Source organism: Lepidochelys kempii, chromosome 1, assembly GCF_965140265.1.
Source record: "Lepidochelys kempii isolate rLepKem1 chromosome 1, rLepKem1.hap2, whole genome shotgun sequence".
Taxonomy (NCBI): Eukaryota; Metazoa; Chordata; order Testudines; family Cheloniidae; genus Lepidochelys; species Lepidochelys kempii.
Genome location: NC_133256.1, coordinates 285749016 through 285773694, shown reverse-complemented (window position 1 = coordinate 285773694; position 24679 = coordinate 285749016). Strand labels below are relative to the sequence as shown.

General features: G+C 41.1%; 1 protein-coding gene across 1 annotated transcript; it reads left to right on the top strand.

Annotated features, from left to right (window-relative positions):
• Nucleotides 1–1091: 1091 nt before the first annotated feature.
• Nucleotides 1092–24428, top strand: CCT2 (chaperonin containing TCP1 subunit 2). Its single transcript, XM_073327802.1, is given in 18 exon segments — nucleotides 1092–1199; nucleotides 1201–1341; nucleotides 1343–1399; nucleotides 2497–2571; nucleotides 3711–3776; nucleotides 3879–3990; nucleotides 4286–4362; nucleotides 6616–6728; nucleotides 10300–10502; nucleotides 10707–10807; nucleotides 10890–11017; nucleotides 15163–15266; nucleotides 17477–17596; nucleotides 19006–19134; nucleotides 19243–19346; nucleotides 20775–20874; nucleotides 22391–22532; nucleotides 24200–24428. Coding segments are annotated over 18 exon segments (1896 nt in total). The 5' UTR covers nucleotides 1092–1106; the 3' UTR covers nucleotides 24231–24428.
• The last annotated feature ends 251 nt before the right edge of the window (nucleotides 24429–24679 follow it).

Genomic DNA, 24679 nt, shown 5'->3' with positions numbered 1-24679 from the left:
ATACTACAACAAAAAAAAACTTCAAAAACAGACTCCAATGAGAGACTGCTGAATTGGAATTAATTTGCAAACTGGACACCGCTACATTAGGCTTCAACAAGGACTGGGAATGGGCGAGTCATTACACCAAGTAAAACTATTTCCCCATGCTTATTTTTCCCCCTACTGTTACTCACACCTTCTTGTCAACCCTTTGGAAATGGGCCATCCTGATTATCACTACAAAAGGTTTTGTTTTTTTCCCTCCTGCTGCTACTAGCCCACCTTAATTGATCACTCTCCTTATAGTGGGTATGGCAACACCCATTTTTTTCATGTTCTCTCTCAATGTGTGTGTGTGTGTCTGTCTTCCTGCTGTATTTTCCACTGCATGCATCTGATGAAGTGGGTTTTAGCCCACAAAAGCTTATGCTCAAATAAATTTGTTAGTCTCTAAGGTGCCACAAGTCGTTCTCCTTTTTTCATCCTCCGAACGTCACTGTAATCAACAGTGAGTTGCTACATTTGTCACTGGTCACTTTGACACTTATTTTCTGGCTAAGGAAACCGAAGTCACTCGATCTAGTGACAAAGTAGCTAAGGTGGGTCAGCCTCCATCGGCAATCCGCCCTCCGGTCACCCTCAGGGGCTCCGCTTGGCCTGCGGAAGACTACAACTCCCAGAATGCAATATTCAATAGGGTGGATGTGCTCGGCTGAGGCAGCCTTTTTGCTTCCGGCCGACAGGGAGCGGCTGCGCCGCGGGAGGCAACGCAACTTCCGGTGGCTGCTGGGGGGTTAGCTCGTGGCCTGGGGACGGCTCGTGCGGCCGTGACTGTGAGCGGGCGCGAGGCGATCGGCAGGAGGCTGGTAGCAGATTCACCGTCACCATGGTAAGGCCGGGGCCGGGGCCGGGGAGCGAGCGGCGGGGCTAGGCGGGCTCGTGCCTGCGCCAGCTCCGCGTGGGAGCGCGAGGAGCTGTGGCTTTCTGCCGCCGTTGCCGCCCGCGGCTCCGGGCCCTCCCCCTCCTTTGTGCGGCGGCGGTGCCGCCAGTCACGGGGGAGCTGGACCCTGCCGCGCCCGGCCTAGAGCGGAGCGCCGGCCGAGAAGTTTCTCGAGCGGCTCCCCATGCGGGGCCGCTGCCTGGCCTGCGTCACTCTGGGGCCCATCGCCACGGGGCCGCCGCCCCATCCCAGGGGAGCGAGGGGCGGGGCCCGGCCGGGCTCTGACGCTGTCGGGTTTGGGGCCGATGTCCCACGTGCCTGCTGGCGAGAGGGGCAATGACAGCTCTGGGACCGGACAGCGACCGCTCGGCAGCCGCTCTCCCGCGGGGCACCCGGGGGTGTGGCTGAGGCAGGCGGCCCTTGGCAGACTCGAGGTTAGGATTTACCTGGGTAACAGGATCATCCACCTCAAACAAGGTAAAATATGTTTAAGGGAGCTAAGTCTTTGTGTTTCTGCACACAAGGCTCCTAGTAACTGACGGGGGCTTGGGAAGAAACTTACTCCTTGGGAAAACTATTCCAGAATTGGCCCAACCCTATATCAGAGCAATCTACTGTGTTAAAAGTTTGCAGCGGTGTAAAATTGAATATACTGTAAGTATCCAAACATCCTAATACCACTGAATCATGTATGTTCCTTTGCGTCGGGTTCTGAGTTGACTTGAAGCTGCTGAAGAATCCCGAGTTCGCTTTAGAATGCAGCATTCGATGGTGTACAACTTAGTTCTAGATTGCTGCTGATTTCATGGGGGCCTTGATTAAGTTTAGATTTCTAATTTTAATGGGCTAAAAGATCCTACTATTATGGTGTAATTGACATGGGAAAGGCAAGGAAGTAAAATTGTGATAAAAATATTGTCATCTAACAACTTTTAAGTTTTTATGTTTGTTTTCAGTAATTCCACAAAACTTTGAAATGAGCGGCTCCAATTTTCTGCTGGGTGCAGCAGAGCAGTGGAGCAACAGAGGTTCTGGTTTCCTAATTTTCTGGTGGTTCAATTAAGAGCTGATTCCTTTAAACTACACCAACTGATAATGCTCCTCCAGGGTTGCTAGCTAGTAGAGAATAGCTGTAATCACTCCAGGAATAGGGGTAGCAGAAAGCTAGTTCACTGCCAGCACAGGTGAAATCTCAGTCAGGGAGATCTGGTTAGTTTCCAGGCAAATCTCTGTGTTCTGCAGGGCAGAACAGGGCAGGAAATCTTATATTTGCTCCGTTAGTTCATCTCAGCAAAGTTGGAGACAGCATTTGAGTTCTTTGGTGCCCCTGAGGTAATAAATATCTTTCTAAATTAAGAGGCTCTATATAATGTCAGTGAAGTGAAGATTAAAAAAAAAATGTAGATAAAAAGTGTGTTAAAGATCCATTTATTACAATATATCTAGGAATAGGGGATATTAAGTATTGTAATTCAACCATAACAGAAACATAATGTAATTTAGCTTTATCACTTCATTTTCAAAACACCTCACAAACATAAGTTGAAATTAAATAATGATCACCATTATTTCAGGCATCCCTTTCCTTAGCACCTGTGAATATTTTCAAGGCTGGAGCAGATGAAGAAAAAGCAGAGACAGCTCGGTTGGTGAGTTTATTTAAATATCAGCAGAACTGCTAACACCTTCTATAGGTATGGTTGCCTGACAGTTTCCATTATAAGTAAGGCCCTGTGTAAATCACACTGTCAGGGAGGGCATGGAAACCATTAAATTGCCTCCCCTCCCCCCAAATGGCGATCTTTTAAATATTTATTTTTTAAAAAAAGAGAGTGTTTACAACAAAGTCTTCAATACAAAACATTACCTTTACTTGCAGTGGTGTGTGTATCCAGAAGAATAGAGTGCTCTGTGCACACAAAGGAATAAGACTGCTATGTGCATGTGTGTGGAAGAAATTGATTAACTTGTAAAATTCATTCAGTTATTGAAATCAGCTAAAGTTACCTGTAAAATTAATTCCATGGAAGCTCCCTGAAAAGCAATACTTTGCCATTTACACAGTTGAGAATTTTCTTTAAAAAAAAATAAAATTACAATTTACACCAAGCCCTAAGTATAAGACCCTGTTTTCAGTTGCATATAACAAGTTTTAAGCAAAAATGGTTCAGCTGTTTTCAAGAACGAGATTTGGGGTGGGGGAGTGTGTGTGCGCTCATATTAACAAAATATTAAAAAGTATCTGTTTTGTTGAGAAGGTCTGCTCCTTCCATGCTTTGGACTGAGGATTTGAAATCTGAGAGTGGGATTTCTTTTGCCACTCACATGAAAAACTGCCAAATTTGACCATATTTAATAATTTTTTTTAAAAAATTCAGTTTGCATTTGTTCAGTAGTAGAGACTTATTGCAGTATAATTCTTTGAAGATTTCATCTGTACTGAGAATGCTCCAGCCTAAATTTGTAGGGATTGAGCAGGAGTTTCCATGGAGTTTCTGTTTCTAGCAGCTGTGGGTCGGTGGAGTGCTGGGTACAGAATGAGCAGACAGAGCAGCATCTCTTGTGCTCTGAGTGGCTCCTCTACTGGCACCCAGGTTATGAGGAGAAGGGAGCTGCCTGACTTTAGAGCTGGACCAGGGGAGGGAAGGGGATGGGATATGGTGGTGGAGGGAGTAGATGAGGGCAAGTAATTGTGATTCCTGACCCTGTTATGGTTTAATCTTTAGCTGCTTACTCTTATAAAAGAAGTGATGAATCCTTGTCTGATGCTTGTTCACTTTTATTCCAGTCATCCTTCATTGGTGCTATTGCCATTGGAGACCTGGTTAAGAGCACTCTGGGACCCAAAGGCATGGTAAGATATCTGCAGGCTCTCAGCTGTCTTTACAACTGTTAAAACTGTGGTACCACTATGAAGTACATGTTCAAGCAGTATCCCAAATCTTGCATCCTGTAGGACAAGATTCTTCTAAGTACTGGAAGAGACAGCACAGTGACAGTAACCAATGATGGTGCAACCATCCTAAAATCTATTGGAGTAGACAACCCAGCTGCCAAGGTTTTGGTTGGTGAGTTTGACTAGATGTTTTTCATTACAATATTTTAAATCATCCTTGTAGGTCAATTATTAGATAGTTTACTTTAGCAAACAAAACATCCTCTGTGCAAGTTTCTTTTGCTATGTAGCAGGTTGATAATATGATGCTCAGTTATTGCAATTAATCCTGCCCTTATGTAGTTTTTAAAAACCCTGTTTTTGATTTCCAAACTAGTGTGTATCCATAATATATAATATTTGTCATTAGTACTGAGCAGTACAGAATATTTGAATAAATAAACTAACATAGTAGTATTCTCTCTTAGACATGTCAATGGTTCAAGATGATGAGGTTGGTGATGGAACTACATCTGTAACTGTGCTGGCAGCGGAATTACTTAGGGTAATGAAACTTTTGTTTTTAAACATTTTCTACTGTATCTGGCATTTGAGTGCTCTGGTACCATATACAGCATAGGGTGCCACCAAGAGAGTAAGCATTAGTGTATCATTTATCAAATTTTTAGAAACAGGAACAAAACTTATATGATGCCTGTGCTGCTTCTTGGGAGTATCCAGGGTTGTGAAGCACCTTGCTACCTCCTACCCTTAATGTGAGGAATTCTTGTCTGTGTCTGCTGTGTATCAGTTCCTTGACTTCACCAGCCTCTGGCAATGCAGGTACTACCTTCCAGGTCTCTGCCAGCCTCACTCTCTCTGTACAGGCTAGCAATAGGTGCTCACCAACCCCCAAGTCCTCCAACCATCCCTCTGGAATGCCCACCCCCATCTCACTGAACACTTGGAGAACCCTGACTTGCTAGTCCTAAAAAAGTAGTATTCACCAGCCACAAGATTCAACTCAGGATCACCACCTTACTTTACACATAGCACCTGGGGGAGTGTGGGGGAGATAGTGAAAACAAGAATAAATGTATCAAAGAACAGAGATTCAAGTGATAGGAAGGAAGAATATTGGTAAGAAATGGTTTTATTTATATATATATATAACCATCATAACGTGCGTTCTAGAGCCTAAACTTAACTCACAAGGCCTCTGTGTCCTATATGATAGCTTGCCCCAAGTCCTTTTTCCAGTGTTTCAACCAAGTTGGCTGAGGTCCCTGCTTCATAAGACCAAGCCCACTGGTGGCTTGTCCTCACAAATTAAAGGATAACTGGGGGTTCATCTGCACAGGTGGCCAGGAAAACCACCCCAAAACAAGTCTGGTTCGTCCAAACCACAAAAAGACCCCACCAAAAAAATAGCAAGGGGTTAGCGGTTTGCGCATGATGCTGAATGGGGCATAGTTCAAGGGGGGAAAAAGCAGTCCCAGAGATGAGTGGGCGGTGGGGGGGAACTGTGGGTGCAGCTCCATGAAAATGGTCTCCCAACTGCACAAAAAGAAACCCAAAGCTATTTATTATATGCTGTTTACTCCTAAACCTTTGCTGTGTTTTCCTGCAGTCCCCACAATCTATTAAGTAACATTTTGCTCAGACTATAAATGGGCATCCATTGTGAGCCATACAACATTCGATGCACGTGACCAGGCGCACGCAGATAAGCATCTCGTCCTTCCTGCCTGTCGGGAGCTTGTGGATCATCTTCTGGTGGCCTACCTTAACTCTCAGACCTAGAGAACTTAACTTTTTCTTACATATTTTCTGTAGATACATCTCACAGTTGTGACCAGTGTGACACAGGCTATCATAAGAGACCTTGCATGATACTCTTTGGTTAACTAGTATGTAGACACCAGACCCAGAGGATCTCTGAAACCCTTATGTATTCCTGTTCCCTATGCCAGTTGGCGTTAAGAGGTCCTTGGGTCACACTGTTCTGTTAATATTTATAGTATTTTAAACAACTGTATTCCTTATCTATTACTAACAACATCTTGAATTATTGCAATTGAAAGGATTTTGTCTTCCTCACGCAACTGATATGCAAAAGGTAAAAAGGCAATTTAATTGTTTATCATATAATCAGTTTCGCTTTCTGGCTCTTGCAGTTAGCAGACTGGTACAGTGTTTGATTGCAGACTGAGTTTTGACTCTGTTGAGCTACCTGTGGAGGGAGCTTCAGAGGCAAGGACCTCCTGCTGACAAAGCTCTTCAAGGCCTAGAGATTTTAGCTCCAGGAACTGACATCAAGAGCACCTGCTGATCTTAACTGAAATGATAGGGCTTAAGATGAGAGATGATCTCTTGGGTAGCTGACTTACCAGGGCTTTAAAATTTCTCACCAGCCCCTTGAGTTACACCCATAAGTGAACAGGAAGCCAATGCAAAGCTTCGAGTAGATGATACATTTTTAGAATAACCTGCTTGCCTGTTCAAAATATAGCTATGGCTTGGAGTAGACAAAGCTTCCAGATGATCTTCAAGGGCCACCCTGAATAAAGCACATTAGTTGCTTAGGTAAGAGATACTAGCAGCATGAATGGCCACATCTGTATTTGAAGTATTAGAGGGTAAATACATATTTCCTAAATCATTCACGTTAAGATTGTTTTGATCGTTTTGGCTGTCAGGTGGATTAAAAGACTCCTTTTGGTGTTGAAAAGATTCTAAATTATCTTACTGAATAAATTGCCTTCCTCGGTTCAAATTTGACGTTGAAGTAAATTAATTATATGTTTTATGTTAATAGGAGGCAGAAGCATTAGTTGCAAAGAAGATTCATCCTCAAACCATCATTGCAGGTTGGAGAGAAGCTACAAAAGCAGCAAGAGAGGCCCTCTTGAAATCTGCAGTGGATCATGGGTTAGTAAATATCTTACATTTGCAGTAGTAATCTTCTTTTGTTGTCCTGATTAATTTTTGTGTAAACTGTCACAGATGGGTAGGACAAACAGATAAGAATTGTTCAGCAGGAGGAAAACAGTTTGGTTTTCTTCATTTTTATACTTTAGAATATAATATGATCTAAGCAATATTTTTTGAATAGATGTTATCACAATTTTCTTTAGCTAAACTATAAAGGCTTTTTAAAAATATAGACAAATTATCTTAAAATACTAAAAGATGTAGCTGTTTAACTAGAATATAGTTTGCCTTAAAATATAATTTTCCCCTTCAACAAAATTTGCAATTTTGTTCAGATTTTTCAATGTGTACTATAGATTTCTAGTTTCACTTCCAGATTCTCTACATCCATAAACCCAGATCCAAAGTTATTTCAATCTCAGATGGATACGGTTGACTTTAAATCTATTAAAAAAATCAGAACTAGTTTCAGGAACTGTTCTACTCCTGAGGGCATTCTGCGCCAAAAAATTAAAAATTCTGCTTACAGTATTTTAAAATTCTACAAGTTTTATTTGTCAATAAATAAATGCAAAGACTCCAGCATGGCAGTGGGGAGCACAGGCCACTAACTGCAAGAAGTGGAAACTCATTCTGCAGCCCCCCACTCCCAGCACATGGATTCAGTGGTGAGGCTGCTCCCGACCCTGACACAGCACAAGGCCTGGGCCTGTCACAGAAACATGCTGGGGCCATGCCCGTCTGCACCAGGTGTGGGGTAGGTAGGCTCAACCAGGCAGAATCCAAGTGTGATTGGAGGCTCCAAGAGGCTCGTTGTGGGGGTGCAGGGTCTTTGGGACTCTGCAGGGGCTTCCAGGTGAAGATTGTTGGGGCTCAGCGGAAGGGTCTGGGTATGGGGGTCTCAGCAGCAGGAGTCTGGCTGCTGGGGGAGTGGGGCTTGCTGGGGTGGGGGGGTCTGGGTGCAGCTAGTTGGGGGTCTGAAGGTGGGGGCTCAGGGTGGTGTAGGTGTGGGGCTCATCAAGATCAGGGTCTGAGTGCAGGAAGCTTAGTGGGGGGTGGTCTGGATGCAGGGGTGGAGGTCCAGAGGCAGAGGGTCTGGATGTGGGGGGATTCCAGATGCAGGGATGAGGTTCAGTGGGGTGGGGTTTGGGTACGGAGGGCTGGGGGGGTTCTGGATGTACGAGGTGAGGCTTGGCAGGGGTGTCTGTGTATGGGATGTCCAGATGCACAGGGGTTGGGTGGATGGGGGAGCAGCTCTCCATACAGTGGCCCCTCCCCTCTACAGCTGAGGAGTGGGCAGGAAGCAGGGGAGGATGCTGAACTACCTGCAGCTGGGGGAAGTTTCTAGGGGTGGGTCTGGCACAGCACCAGCCACTCATTGCAGGGAAAGAGGAAGTCCCATCCTCTCCTGCCTCCAGCCCAGCCAGGACTAGCAGCTGATCCTGGCTCAGGGTAGGAGCCACTGGCTGGTGTGTCCCCAGCCCCACGGTGATTTACCTCTCTGCTGGCTGCTTTGGATGCCTGAAACGTTGTACCTGCGCTGCTAGGGAGTGGTGTGTGACTGCTCTTGCAGCTTCCCTTTGCTTCCCTGTCAGAGAGTCATTTTTCTGCAGGGAAGCAAAGAAATCTGCAGGAGACATGAATTTTGCGCGTGCGCAGTGGTGCAGAATTCCCCCAGCAGTATTCTACCTAGTCCTGAGCCAATAGGGATTTCAGATGTGTGTGACAGAAAAGGAGGGTTGTTACCTTTTAATAGGCGGAAACCACCCAGCCACCTTTTCCAAATTTCTCCAACTTTGCAACATCATGTCTGTATTGACTAGAAAAAGCTGCAAACAGTTTACTTTGGTTCAAACCAAATCTTCAGCAGGTACTGGGAAAATAGTTGCTGTACAAGCTATATCTGAGGATAACGTGTCGTTATGTAATGCATATTCTCCTGGACTTGGGGAGTTGGGCAAGAGATTTGGACAAAGGTAGCGTTGCGTCCCCTTTGTGCTCACTGTATTCTGGAGCCTGCCTGACATAAATTAGAACCTCAGGGCACCTCCAGTTTACCCTGCTTCTCATGGACCCCATGTCTCTGGGAAGAAGAGAATAGTCATAGTATGGTACACTCCAGCCATCCCCTTGAAACCTTCACTATCCACTTCTGTGCTGTTGCCTGTGAACAGGGCCAAAATAGAGTACTTGCCGTTGCTAGGGATCTGCACAAGGGGCATTCTTTGAGCCACTTAAGACCCCTTTATACTGTCAAGGTGGTGTTATGAGGCCTTAATGTAACTGAGAATTTAGCTCAGTAACTCTGCTCAAATGTTCTGTCCTCATCAAGACTCCTGTAAAGAAGCAGTTCCTCGTATTTGGCCCAAATGATCTGTGCAGTTTCTTGTTCTGTCAATGAACAATATAGATATGAAATTATTCTTTACCAGTTTTCATAATCAAATACCTGAATGAAGCAGCATCTTGGAATATGAGTTGAAGGTACAGCAGGCCCTCTGATACCACACCTGTCACCATGGTATCGGACCGTAATAAGAAAGGTGTGACCGCTCATTCGAGTAATCTGAATATTTGTTACAATAATCCCAGTTAAATTGAAGCACTTAAATACAGGTGTTTACATTTTATTCTAAAGGAGAAATAAAGATCAAAACAAAATACAGTACTGTGTTGGGGTTCCCTGAGACCTTTTCCACTCAGTTCCCCAAAAACTCAGTTTGGCTCCAATCTCATCTTTCGTATTCCTTTATTTGGCATACAGCAAAGATATGTTGAGTTGATTAGATGCAAAGTAGCGGGGTGGATGCAGGATACAGCATAGATCCAAAGTCATACAGTAAAACTTACTTATATTCATTTCTACCAACACTAGTTCCTAACTAGTGCCTAACTATATGCATCTTACATTTCATGATTGACTTGGTTACTTTTCAGGAACCAATCCCTGTACAGCATACACTGTTCATGCATAATCTGATCTTCAACTTTTCTTACATTTATGCTTGTTTGCTAATATCAGGATATTCCTACTAATCTTAACTAGCCATCCTGACTCCAGCATACTGTTCGTTACGACAACTTAACCTTCCATGCACCTTCCCAATCATGCCCATTAAGAAATGAGGCAAGTTGCTTATGTCAAGTCTACATACTGTTTCTGTCTGTGACTTTCTCCAACTGAAAAATGGGGGTGATGATTCTTACCCACTGTTAAGTGTTTTGAAATGTATAGGTGAAAGCACTATGTAAGTGCGAAGTATCAATAATATATATGTGCAGTAATGCAACAGGCCATATATGGTTTGTTGTCCATTGAGCACCAACTCCTTTTCAAGAGGTGCTTTTATTCAAATTCATATCCTAAGTAGAGAGTGCTTCATGTAGTGAGGCATACAATGGAATAATCGCAAAATGCAACTATTTTGCAACTGCACATCACTTCAAAAATGTTGAGGAAAAGTATATAACAATATATCTGAGTGTAGTGTAGTGTCAGTCAGTTGAATTGCTTCTTCAGTCCTGTCCATTTAATTTTACTCACTTGGTTACATTGTGTTTGTTTTAGTGATGATGAAATAAAGTTCCGTGAAGACTTGATGAACATTGCAGGGACCACATTGTCCTCAAAACTACTTACTCATCATAAAGATCACTTTACTAAACTAGCAGTGGAAGCTGTCCTTAGACTGAAAGGATCTGGTAATTTGGAAGCTATCCATATTATCAAGAAACTAGGTGGAAGTCTGGTAGACTCTTACTTAGATGAAGGTATGTTTTATTCAGTGACTGTGTATTTGAGAGTTGAAATTAACACTATATGTGAGATATATACATATGTCTGTATGTGCTTCAGGAAACATTGCTATGGTATTGGTAGGTGAATCTATACAAATTTTTGACACATTTTAGAATAATAGTCCTTTTCCCATTTTAAGGCATGCTGAGTTTGTGCTACTTTCTCTTTCACTGTAGGCTTTCTGCTAGATAAAAAGATTGGTGTCAACCAGCCAAAAAGAATTGAAAATGCAAAGATACTTATTGCAAACACTGGCATGGATACAGATAAAATTAAGGTAGGTGATTAATATAATAGAAGCCTTCTTTATAAATTGAGTTAATTTTCAAATAAATCTTACATCTTTGTTTTTAATTTAGGTTTTTGGCTCTCGTGTAAGAGTGGATTCGACAGCAAAGGTAGCAGAAATAGAACAAGCAGAAAAAGAAAAAATGAAAGAGAAGGTTGAACGTATTCTTAAGCATGGAATAAACTGCTTTATTAACAGGTATGTATTTATTGTGGAAGGAATAAGGTATGTGACTATGTCCCACATGTTATATATTGTTAAAGGCTTGCTGCTTCATAACTTTTTTAAGATCCAGCTCTCTCTACCCACACACATAAGATTCATCCGGCTGTTTATCATCAGACTTCTTATTTATTGTAACATCTTCACTGAGTCCAATATCACTCCTTACCACCCCGTTCCACTCCATGGAAAACACAATTGCTAAGTAATTTTCTTACCTGTCATTCTGACTGCGCCATGCCCCCTACCTTTTAAATCCTTCCACTCACTCTCCCTACTCCCTTGCATTATGTTGAAGCTGCCTGTGATTGAGTACAAGAATCTACTTATATCTACCCCATGTTTTCTGAATCATCTTTGGCCCAGATCCTCAAAGCTATTTAGGCACCTAACGCCCATTGATTTCAATGGGTGATCGGTGCCTAAATAGCTTTGAGGATCTGGCCTTTGTTTCTTACTGTCATCCCCATCCCTTTTGTTGTCAGCCGTGACACCCCTTGTGACTGGTACTCCAGCTCTCTCCGTGTAGTGTTCCATGCCATTTGCTACATATAGAACACCTTTTCTGAGCTGGTCTGCAGAGCCACATTCTTCTTCTTTTTAAAAACATTCCTTAAGATCTTCTTCTTTTGTGATGGCTACAATAAACAACTGACTATAAGTTGATCTCTTTATTTATCCATTTCATATACTTATCACTGAGGACTTGCCATTTGAAGGGTGTGATCTTTTGAATAGTAAAACCAATGAGGCAATACTCTTGATGAAAGACTCACAAGTAACTCAAAGATCTCTGTGAGTCTACATGCCTGCACCAAGAAGGAAGCAGGCCATACCACAAATGTAGTCTAAGCAGAGGTACCAAAGGAAGACACTCTGCCTTCCCTTCATTGGCTGCTCACCCTGTGGCTACATCAAGGCAGTTAATTTTACATCTTGGTTGAGAGCTGTTTACAACATCTGGAGGATCTTTACTCATCCTGTCGCATCCCGAAGGGGTGGGGTATTTGAAACAATTTCAGAGTCTCCCTACCTTGCACCCTCCTTCCCCATCCCTTTTTCAGGGATTTCTCTCATGAAAGACTGTGAAGTCTGAAGAAAAAACAGGATTGGTGCCCAATTCTAGACTCTCTCTGGTTCTTCAGATAGCCTCTATAATCCCTTCCTTAGATCCTCGTTTCATATAACAATCCATTCAACTCCTATGAAATGTTTGAGATTCCAAGTGATAAATTCCCACTGTCAATACAGAGTTCTGCCATTTCAACTGTCAACAACGCTAAGGGTCTTCAACTCCATGGCTGTGGTAATAGAAGCTCATGTGAAAAAGTAGGGAATCATTTGAGTGAAATCAACACATGTAAGTGACTCCATTCTTCAGCTGTTCACTATCCTGGGACTTGATCAATAAAAAAGTTGATTCTGTTGTCAACCCAGAGGGTAGACTTCATAGGGGCGTTGCTAGTTTCGATAACACCAAAGTCTTATCTGCTTTAGGACATATTCAGTACCATAGTTGATCTCATGAACCAGCTGCAGGCTCAGCCTTAAACATGAATAACAACATAGGGGCCATGTGAGCCAGAAGTCACACGGACCCTTGGATATATGTCACAAAGCATGCCAGACTTCACCTATGCTCTATGCAAAAATCTGTGCATCTGCCCAAGAAAATGTCACATAAATGTTAAAGTGCAAGACCCCCTCCCCCCCCCCAGAAGTCCTACTGTAACTGGTGAAAGAACCCTCTAAATGTTAAAGGAGGTACCCTTTCTCACTGTTGCCATCCAGTACACTAATGACACATGCTTGAACTCACCTAGATCATCTGCAAATCCAAGGCCTCTGGACTCCTGAAGACACTTGCCTTCACTTAAATGTACTGGGGTTGAAAGCAATTCATTGGACACACACAGCATTCCTTCCCATATTGAGAGGATTGATGGTCTAGATATAACATGACAGCAATGTCTTGTATAAACAGGCAGGAAGGAGCACAATCATTTCCCTTTTGTCAATAAGCTGTCCAACTCAGCAGTTGGTGTGTCCCACAAAATCACTCTGGTTGCCTTTCATTTACCAGGCTTATGGGATGTCCTGGCAGACTGCCTCAGAAGGCAGTTCACAAATGATCATGAATGATCTTTTGAAGACACCATCACACAAGACATCAATAACTGGTCACTTAGCCATAGACTTACCTCAAATGAGAACAAGAAGTGTCAGGGGGATCTGAGTCTGGGCTCCCTATCAGATGTCTTCCTCATTCCCTTGACATCAGGAAAAAAGTACATCCCCTGCCCACTAATCCCATTAATACCAAGGGTCTTAAGTGAGTTCAGACATGCTCAGCTGTAGTAATCATGCTCAATCCAGCTTGGCCAATGAAGTTTTTGTTATCAGACCTGCAGAATCTATCCACTCAACCTCTGATACTTCTTCCAGACATAATCTTCCAGAATCAGGGACAGATTCTTCATCTGGCCCCAGCTTTGTTATCCCTGACAGTGTGGATATTGGCTGGCTAACCATGACTTAAGAGGAGCTGTTCTGCTGAGGTCCAGAATGTACCAATTCACGAGTAGGAAAGACTACTATGTTTACTCATTCAGCCAAGTGGAAAAGATTCTCTATTTGGGCCCAACAATGCCAATTCTCTCCCTTAGAGACTCAGGTACTGCTATTTTGGACTACCTTCTTATTGCGGAAGAACTCAGGGCTATCTTGTCAGCTCAGTAAGAGTCCACTTGGCAGCATTATCAACCAACCATCTCTCCCATGCAGGGTCATGTGGTGGTCTCCCACCTGATGATAGCTAGATTCCTTAAGGCTTTATGTGGATGTGTTTCCCCTCAATAAGGGGGTCTTCTCCTCCTTGAGACCTTAATATCATGGATGTGAGATTGATATGGTGGCTCTACCTTTTTGAGACTCTGTTGACCTGCTCACTTTACCATTTATCCATGAACACAGCCTTCTTGGTGGCAATATTGTTGACTAAAGGGTAGGAGAAATCCAGGCACTTATGACTAATCTACTGTGTACACTACATTCCATAAGGACAGGGAGACCCTTAGGCCTTATCTGAAATTCTTGTGGAAAGTAGACTCAAGCTTCCATATAAATAAAGTGATCCATCTGTCTTTCTTTTTTCCAAAACCCCACTCCAACCAAGGGCAGGCCAACCTACACTCCCTAGATGTACTTAGGGCACTGTCGTTCTGTCTAGACACCACTAAACTTTTCAGGAATTCCCCAGACGGTGTGTATATTTGCAGATAGGATGATGGGTAAGGCAGTATTTGCCCAGAGGTTATCTAACTGGATTCACAGTTGCCCTAGGGCAACTATGAAACAGCCAGACAAGATCTACCAGTAAAGATTGGAGCCCAAGCCAGGTCCCAGGCAGCTACTGTGTACCAACCTGAGACTTGTAGGGCAGCTGCATGTGTTTGGTATACATTTTATACAACACTACTCCCTTGTAGAAGCATCAAGGACTGATGTGTGCTTTGGCAGACCTGTTCTGTGGTAGGTGTTCAGATACTTAGATCACCCACCTCCTATGCTCCTGGTCACTGTATTTGAGTCATCTGAAGTGGAATACATACAACCTGGTCTCCTTTCGTGCTACTTCAGAATCTTAAGCAAATTGGATTCTGTATTGGGGAAGGAACTCGGGGCATTTGGGACCACTTTTCCGTTTGGTCCCTTGGGTGGGAGATCATGAGGAGGACTACAGTGCAGGCACAGCCCCAACAGGCACAGATAGCCAAAATAATTTGAATTTGAACCTTTTGGGTGTATGTGCATCACAAGTGGAATATATCTGGATAACCCATTTTGAAAAACCACAGTTAGAAGTTACTTTACAGTGTCTTAGTTTCCAGTTACTCCCCCAGAATTTGTGTGACTCTTCATGCTGTGTGCTCTTTGTGCAGGGACGTTTTCTCCATGTTTGGGAAGTGCCTCGCACCCTGAGTATTTTTGGAATCTAAATAATTCAAAATCCATTTCTGTTCATGTTGAGAAGCAGGTTTACTTCTGTCGCTATCATGTAATTTTGATGAAAGATGCAGTCTTTCGATAGCATAAATTATGTGTGTGTGCTTCAATTGTAGGCAACTGATTTATAACTACCCCGAACAGCTGTTTGGTGCTGCTGGTGTTATGGCTATTGAACATGCAGACTTTGCAGGCGTAGAACGTCTGGCTCTTGTTACAGGTATAGAGAAGAATGCTGCATCATAGCAGTATGTCCTGGGTGTTGACATATCAGTAATTCATTTTATGCTAAATGTTAATGCATGATTCCATAGTTGATACAACTTGCCTTTAACTTTTCATTTTAAGAAAAGAAGTTAATTTAAAAAGTGGTGGAGTAATATGAACACAATTTACTTGGGAGTGTGGGGGAGTTAAATACAAAAGAACCTCTAAGGATTTTTTTTCTCAAGGTAAAATCTACCCAAAAGTAATTACTATTCATCAGAGATGAAACCTTGTACTCTTGATGTCCTTAAACCTCTGATTGCCAGAAGCTGGGACTGGACAATGGGATGGATCACTCAATAATTGCCCTGTTCTGTTTGTTCCTCTGAAGCATCTGGCACCTGGCCACTGTCAGAAGAGAGGATACTGAGGTAGATGGAGCATTGTTCTGACCCAGAACGGCCATTCTTATGTTCTTGATGGCTCTTGGCCTCTGTAAAATATGTTAATTTGCTAATAGACAGCTGCCTACTCAATTTACTCTGCTTTAAATTTAAACTTACTGTTGTCATTTGGCACCAGCTCATGAGCCCTGCATTATCATAGCATGCTAATAAATAGGATCAGACTATATTGTAAAGGTTACCTGTAAATAACTATTTAAAAAAAAAAATCAGAATTATGTGTTTCGTACCCTAAGTAACCAATATAGAAAGTCTGGAAAAAAAATGGGATAGGCCTGCTGCAGATAAGCCTTGCTAGGTATAGCATTGTTTGGTTTTGGGGAAGTATAAGTATTCTAGTTACAATAGTATGTAAAATAAATTAAATATCCCAACAGAAGTATGATTTTTTAAGGTTGTATTGTTTAAAGATCATATGGGTTTGTATGTAGTGATCATACTGTAGCTCTATATCACTCGCTTTGCATTTTATAAAACAGCGGCCCTAAAGTCTAAAAGGAGCTACACTCATGGTAGTCAAGCATTAGAGTGAAATAAGAAATAGTTGGGTACTGGATATGGTTTTCATGTAGGAGCTGAATCTCTTTAATCAAATAATTGGATTAAATTCAAAATTTTAAAGTAATACAGCCGTGTCTTCATCAGATCTCAAAGTGCTTTTGCAGAGGTGAAACAAACATATACTTCTAGGCTCTGTTCTTAATATTTTGGTGCCAGGAATCTGGAGTTTCACAATATATACTGTTGAATTTCCCAAACTCTTCAAAGCTGAGCCTCCACTTCAGGAAAATGAAACCAGTTGCATCCTACCATATAGTGATAAAGTTTTATGTTTTAATGTATACATCTTCCTGACTCCTGTGCCCTCCACATGCTTTGGGAAATGGTGGAAACTTTGTCATCGTTTCTTACATGGGTTGAGCAGTGAAATGCAACATTAATTGTCATCATTGACATCTGAGTTAGCACCCATTGAAAAGGATGGAACAGTCCAAGCCTTGGAGGTATTGTTTAGGGCTCTCGGTAAGCTCAAACGTCTTTGCATTGTTTTCAGTTGTTTAACAATTTGGCGTTGTTGTTACTAAAGCGAAAAGGTGTATTCTCAGCTCAAGCTAGCTGACTAGTTGTCTAACAAGGTGAAATCCTAATGAAGACAGGGCAGTTTGTAGCTTTCATGTGAGTTAGTAGGTCAAGTTAGAAATTATGGGGAGCCTAGTCTTTAACTTGACCACCTAATTTGTATGTAGAAACTACAAACTGCCTTGTCTTCACTAGGATTTTACATCATGTTAGGTTTCAGAGTAACAGCCGTGTTAGTCTGTATTCGCAAAAAGAAAAGGAGTACTTGTGGCACCTTAGAGACTAACCAATTTATTTGAGCATGAGCTTTGAAGTGAGCTGTAGCTCACGAAAGCTCATGCTCAAATAAATTGGTTAGTCTCTAAGGTGCCACAAGTACTCCTTTTCTTTTTACATCATGTTAGGTAACTCCAGTTAGACCCCCCCACACACACCTTTTTTTCCCTTAGTGAAAATACACACCCTTTAAAGACTTATTTTGCGACCATAAAATAAGTCTAGCTTTTTTTTTTAAACATGAAAGTGGAGACTCTGGGAATAACTGAGATATTCGGTCCTGCCACCAATTTTAGAAAACACTGGTGTAGTGTTGTTAGTAGCTAAAGGAAGCTTTAGATCTTCCCAGACTTGATGTAGACTGTAACCAAACAAGTAGTTTAATATGAACTTACATTCATAGGTGGTGAAATTGCCTCAACCTTTGATCACCCAGAGCTGGTAAAACTAGGAAGTTGCAAGCTTATTGAAGAGGTTCTGATTGGAGAAGATAAACTCATTCATTTCTCTGGTGTAGCTATGGGTAAGTATTTTACCATTAACCAACCATTATAATTTCATTCATTTATCACTAGAGCCCTGCCAAATTCTCAGCCGTGAAAAACGCGTCACGGACTGTGAAATCTGGTCTCTGGTGTGCTTTCACCCTATGCTATACAGATTTCACAGGGGAAACCGACATTTCTCAAACTGGAGGTCCTGACCCCAAATTAGGTTGCAGGGGGGGTCTCGGTATTACCACCCTTACCTCTGTGCTGCCTTCAGAGGTGGGTGGCTAGAGAGTGCTGGCTGCTGGCCAGACATCCAGCTCTGAAGGCAGAGCCCCACGAGGAGCAGTGCAGAAGTAAGGGTGGCAATAACATACTATACTACCCTTACTCTGTGCTGTTGCTTTCAGAGCTGGGTGGCTGGCAAGTAGCAGCTGCTGTTCTGAAGGCAGCCGTGCAGAAGTAAGGGTGGCAATACCATACCATGCCATCCTTCCTTCTGTGCTGCTGCTGGCAGTGGTATTGTCTTCAGAGCTAGGCTCCCAGCCAGCAGCTGCTGCTCTCCAGCTGCCCAACTCTGAAGTGAGCACTGCTGCCAGCGGGAACGTAGAAGTAAAGGTGGCAATACCGCAATCCCCCTACAATAACTTTGCAATCCCCCTTTGGGTCAGTATTCCTACAGTTACACTGGGAAATTTCAGATTTAAATATTTGAAATCATGAAATTTACAATTTTAAAAATCCCATGACTGAAGTTGACCAAAATGGCATGTGAATTTGGTAGGGCCCTATTTATTACTAACTGTTATATTTAACTTGTTCATTAAATGGTTGTCATTAGAATAGATACTTTAAATGCACCGTGTGACAGGTAACATTTTGTCTTAAAAGCCTGGCCAACACTAAGGCTCTTGTCCTTATGATATGTCCATAGGTTTAATTTTACTGTATTGTGTTATGTACGTTCATAAGTGTTTGCAAAATTGGGACCTAAGACTTTGTGTCCCCTCCCCACACCCCTTTTTGGTAAATGAAACAGTGGTGAGGCAAGTGGCAACCTGTTAGCAGGAATCTTCTAGAATAGATTTCAGTAACTTTCATTAACCAGAAAGTGCCAATACTTCTGATCTATATGTAGTTTATCAAGTTATTGCTTGATATTTGATGCTTCTAAATTAACTATTTGCAAAGAAATACAGCAAATTCTATAGTAGGACATGGATGAAAATGGCATGGTTAACGAAGTTCATTAGAAATTTTCATTTGTACTGTGAAATGCCAACTATTGCATTTTTTCCTAATAGGTTAAACTTGTCCAAGGTGATGTCAGTAAAACTAGCATAAATGCTTTTGGGACTGTCTTTGCTTTTCATTCTGTCAAAATGTTGTTGATGTTCTGTTGGCTATGTTCTTAGCTCTTTGGTTTTGCTATTTTTGACCTTAGGTGAAGCTTGCACCATAGTACTGCGTGGAGCAACACAGCAGATTATAGATGAAGCCGAACGATCTTTGCATGATGCTCTGTGTGTCCTTGCCCAAACTGTGAAAGATACTAGAACTGTTTATGGTGGAGGTGAATATTAAAGTTCTCTTTTACATTTTCTTTTCAACACTATGTATAACCTTTTCTTGTTGTCAGTCAAGACAGGTTGTAAGGTACTTACATTCTTTTAATATACAGGTTGCTCAGAGATGCTGATGGCTAATGCTGTCACAGAGGTTGCCAATAGAACACCAGGCAAAGAATCTGTTGCAATGGAGTCTTTTGCGAAGGCCTTGAGAATGGTAAGTTAATGTTCTTCTTCAAATAGTGTCCCTAAGGGTGCTCCACTATAGGTGCACTTGCATCCCTGCGCTGCCAATTGGAGAACTTTGGTAGCAGTGTCTGTTTGGCCAGCACATGCACTGTACTCCATCCTCATGCATTCCTCCTCCCCTCCTCCTGCCCCTGCCCGTGCTCGGTTTGGAGCCCAGGCTCTGGGACATGAGCCTGGAAGTCTACACAGAAATGAAACAGCCTTGCAGCCCAAACCCCACAAGCTGGAATCGGCTGGCATGGGCCAGTTGTGAGTTTTTCTTTAGCTGTGTAGGCATATACCCTAAGGCTCAGTAGAACGGGCAGCACACATTGGTTCCAGCTGATTTAGGTGGCTGGTTCAGGGAGATTACAGTAATGCTTTAATAGAAAAAATTCTCTAGCACTGTCCGAACTTCCCTATATAAAATCTTAGAAAATATTTGCTTCATCTCGTGAAAAATGAGACACCACCACAGAAAAGTGAATACAATACACATTAAATGCTAACTTTGCTTGTATTGGAGCACAGAGTTGGGAAAGCCTGACTTCCAGTAGCAACATTTTAAACTAGGGAAAACTTTTTTCAGAAAGTCAAGTAATGTTTAATTTAGAGAATACTGTCTCTTTAATGACCCTACACAGTTTGCTCTAGCATCACTTAGACTGACATGCGTTGAGTAAAAGAACGTTTTGTTGAAAAATGCTCATCAGCAAGATTACATTGTTAAAATGGAACAAGTGCCACAAGACCAGTTTGAAATCATTAATGAGAAAATGTACTCTTGTGTTCATGTGTTAAATTGAAGGAAAAACCTACTAAAATATTGTAGCTAGCATTCCCTCTACTACTGCTTACAAAGATCTCAAGCCTGAGGGAATAGTATTCTCATAATAAATGTTTTGGTCTATTTTTTCCAATTTCTTTCTTACTGAAATATATACCTTTAATACAAATTAATAGGATTTTGTTTTAAGAGCTGCTTACTATCTGTTTCAGCATTAAGGTTGTCGTTTTGGACTTTTTCTAAGCTATATATTTTCAACCAATCTAAACACCTTTTGGCCTGCAAATTTGCATGTGTATTCTCAGTGTAGAGAATTATTTTGCACGGATCACAAGAAATCATGCAAACCATTTTAATTGCAGATAAATATTTTGTTTCAAGTGGTCATAGTATAACTTTGTGTACCTATAAATTAATGAAAAACATTTGTTGACGACCTCAACTGGGGAACTTCTGCTTATGTATGTTTTTTGTGACTATGCCTTTCTCTTTTACAGCTGTTTTTGTAACTGAAGAGTAAATAAGCAACCTTAAGTTTGTATAGAGTTGTTGCAGTATGGTTATTTTGTTGTTTTTTACTTGCTTTATTTGCATCCTCTGATCTGTTGTCATGCATATTTATTCTTTTAGATCCCAACCATTATAGCTGATAATGCTGGCTATGATAGTGCAGATTTAGTGTCTCAGCTCAGAGCTGCTCACAGTGAAGGGAAAACAACTTATGGACTTGGTGAGAAATTTGATAGCATGTGAATTGTATTGAATTTTTTGTCCTTTTTTATGGTGTGGAATGTGTGCCTTTGCATTGTTGTGACTTACTGGGTGCAAACTTGACCTTTTGATAAAGTCAAGGCAAGAGTTTACTGCATCACAAACAAAATAATTAGGATTTAAAGTATAATCTTAACACCCTAGCTTGAAAAATAGTCACACCTATTTGCATCAATAGATGTCCAATTGGGTGGACATAAATCATGGTTTCATATGATGAATGAAAGTACTAGCTTTTTCCTGTACTGTCTTAACATGTAATTGTCTCGGTCCTCTGAGGTGGTTATGCTAGGAGACCAGTTCATGGTTTCTATTGATCATTTGGAATAGAGATGGCTGTATGGCTATAACCTATTCTTTTACCTTCCTGGTTAAAGTATAAGTAAGTAAATTAACATCAGTGAGTGTTAATGCTATGATTCAGTCAAGATTGAGTAGCAGCATTAGGAAGTGACAGTAAATAGATGAAGAATTTGAAACAAAGTGATAAGTAACATAAGGTTGAAAAACTCCACTTTGACATGGTTGTAATAGAAAGGATGGTTATAGTAAATAACTGACTATTTTAAGTTCAAATATAGAAGACTACATCTATTCTATAATATGTAAATGTTATTTTCAGGTTCTTAGTTAATAGTGCAAAAAAGTTACAAATATATCCTGAAAATTAAACATATTAATATCCTCATGCATGTGTTTGCATATCAAATATATACACATGCATAGCAAGAAAACATGGTACTCATGATGATGTGATGCAAGTTTTATTGGCTTGAATTTGGGATAATTGGTTCAGTGTGGATGCCCACTTTGAAACAGGGGCAGATCAAAGCGCACTGTCTAACTTTGTGTGAAGGGTCCCATAGACAGTTAGCATGTGGCAGCCTAGTGTGAGGTAGGCTTACACCCCAGCTTGTCAGAGACTAACTGTTCAAATACACAAGCCCTCAATAACAGCTTGTATGTACTTAATATATCGTGAATTTAAGACCACCATATTGCAGCTTTGTAGGGCATTTCATAATGGAAGATTCATACTGTTGGAAAGGGGATATTCACAGCTTCCCAAGGGAACCTAACACTCTCTTCTAGCCCAGGAACATCCCAAGTTGGTGAATTTTGGAGTTGACATTTCTGTATGTAGAAAATCTATTTTAGGTCACTTGTGGAGATATTTTACATTATCTCCCTTTTAGCCCTGCATAGTTGGACTCATAGTCATTAAAGCACCTGGCTTTACAGGTGGAGGGAAATAGGTAATAAGTATTGACCCTTTTCTTTAAAATATGTAATTTCTAAATTAGTTTTTCTGTAGAATCTATGACATATGGATAATACATGGTTGAGATGTAATGTTTTTATCTGCACTTGATTTAGATAGCTTTGTGCATAATGCAGGTTATTAGTAAGCTTTTCCTTTTAAAAAACAAACACCAAAAAAAAACCCTTCTGGCAAAGTATCTTTCTTTTTAAAGATATGAAGGATGGTGTCATTGGAGACATGGCAACGCTGGGAGTAACTGAAAGCTTCCAAGTCAAGAGACAAGTTCTGCTGAGTGCAGCTGAAGCAGCAGAAATGATTCTTCGTGTGGATGACATTATTAAAGCAGCACCAAGGTATCCTAAACTCTGAATCTAAGTTTGGTGTTCTAGTTATACCATTAGATAAAACCCTTCTTTTCAAGCTAAATATTGTCTCTTTTTTCCGATAAAGCTATTTTTTGTTTCTACTCTAACATTTCCCACATTTAGTTTGCAATAGCAAAAACAATTGACTCTCCAAAGTCATTGTGATGTTTAAATTAGAGTATGTTTAAGCACCATCTAGCCAATGAAAATCCATAGCTGTGACGCAGAGTTTGATCAGAGCGTGTAGAACTAAACTCTGAGTTCACTGGAGAAATCTGTTTGTGGAGAAAAATGGGGAAGGCAGTTTTTGATTCTCTCCGTTGTTAAAAAACCCTAAAAGCTAAAATTGTAGCTGGATGCCCAAAATTTATCTGAAATGGAATCTGCTACTGCTTGTGGCTGTCTGTTTACTATTATTTTGTCTACTTCGGTTGCTGATTGGTGTACTAGGAGTAAAGTTCATCTACCGATCTTAATGTATAACCCACATTTCTTCATGTCATTGCCCGCATGGATTCCACTCTTGGGGCACATGCAAACCAAGAGTGGAATCCAAGTGGATGACACCTCTCTAAAAACTATAGTTACTGTAAAGTAAGTAACATCATTCTTTGGATGATTCAGAGGCTGTAACTTAGAGCATGTTGACATCTGTGTACCTGAAAATATTCTATAATTTTGTACGCCACCTTGAAGAGTCACTTCATATAATTTGTGGCAAAAGATAGTTCTTTCCCTGGTTAAATCAAGTCCTGCACTGAGGAATTTATTGGAAATAAAATGACTGCTAATGAAGAATCCCTCATTGTTCCTTACCAGTAAAATTCATCCCTGTGGCAACAGCCTTGCAAAACTAATTTGGTGTTACCTAAAAGGTTTTGGTGACACAAAGGGCTTATGTAAGCCCTCACCATATTGGTGAATTTCAGCCTTAATTTTAACTTTGTAAAAACAGACATTAGAAAATATTAGCGAATTGTCATGGGAAAAGTTAACTGTGGGGTGCCACAAGTTTCTACTAGAACTGCTGTGTGTTGATGTGGAAAAAGGAATGAACAGGGAGGTGGCAAAATGTGCAGATAACACAATTTGCAATTGTTAGCCAAGTCCATAGAGGATTCTGAGAAACTTCAGAGGAAATTTCCAAAGTTAGGTGAATGGGCAACATGAATGTTGTTGATAAATATGAATAACGCATCTTGGAGGGGAAAATTTGAACAACTTATGCACCCTAACGAATTTTAAATTTGCCATCAGCTGGGAAAGATTTAAAAAGTTGAAATGTTTTATGTACATAACATATCCAGTTACATTAGTAAAATTATTACTTAAAGTTTTAGAAGGTGTATAAAATCTAATGCTTTAGGTCTCAACTGAGTAATTATTAAGAGAAGATGCTTACTGGACAAATTAGCCCTAACAGTTTATCATTAGGTTGCCTTCTCAGGAAGCATGTGGTGCTGAGTACTGTCAGAGACAAGATACTGGATTTGAGGGACTGGGGACACATCCAGATGGGCAGCTCATATGTTCCATACTTATGGAAGTAATTGGCATTGACTTTACAGTAGTGTGAAAAACTTAAGGTACTTTAAAAAATGTCTGCTGGACTTCAAGGAGAAGATACCACTCTAAATCATGTGATTTTCTTTCAGGAAACGTGTACCAGACCATCGCCCATGTTAACTGTTCAACCCATAAGGATGTGTGGACCAGATCTCGCCAAGTACTTAAACAAAAAAAAACCCTAAGAGGTTATGAAACAGAAAGAGTGTGTTCATTACTGGCATGTCATTATTACATTTTCCTGCAGATTTAACTTATTTTGTTTTTGTGCTTTAAAAAAGGCATTTTACATTCAAATAAAACATGGGTTGTATGAAACATCTATATTCTTTTTGTTCCTTTCCTAGTTCCCTCAATAGATCCCTGAAATAAAGTTTCAAATTCATATCTGAGTTTTTTTTTCTTGATAAAGAATGAGTGAGTGTGATCTTGATATATCGAGAGAATTGCAATGGACTTTCTCAGCATCCGGAGCTGAGAAATATTTAATATTGTGACCAAGGAAGTGGATACAAATGACTGTCCTCTCACAGTGGAAGATTTACATTACTACTTTAGCTTGAAAATGA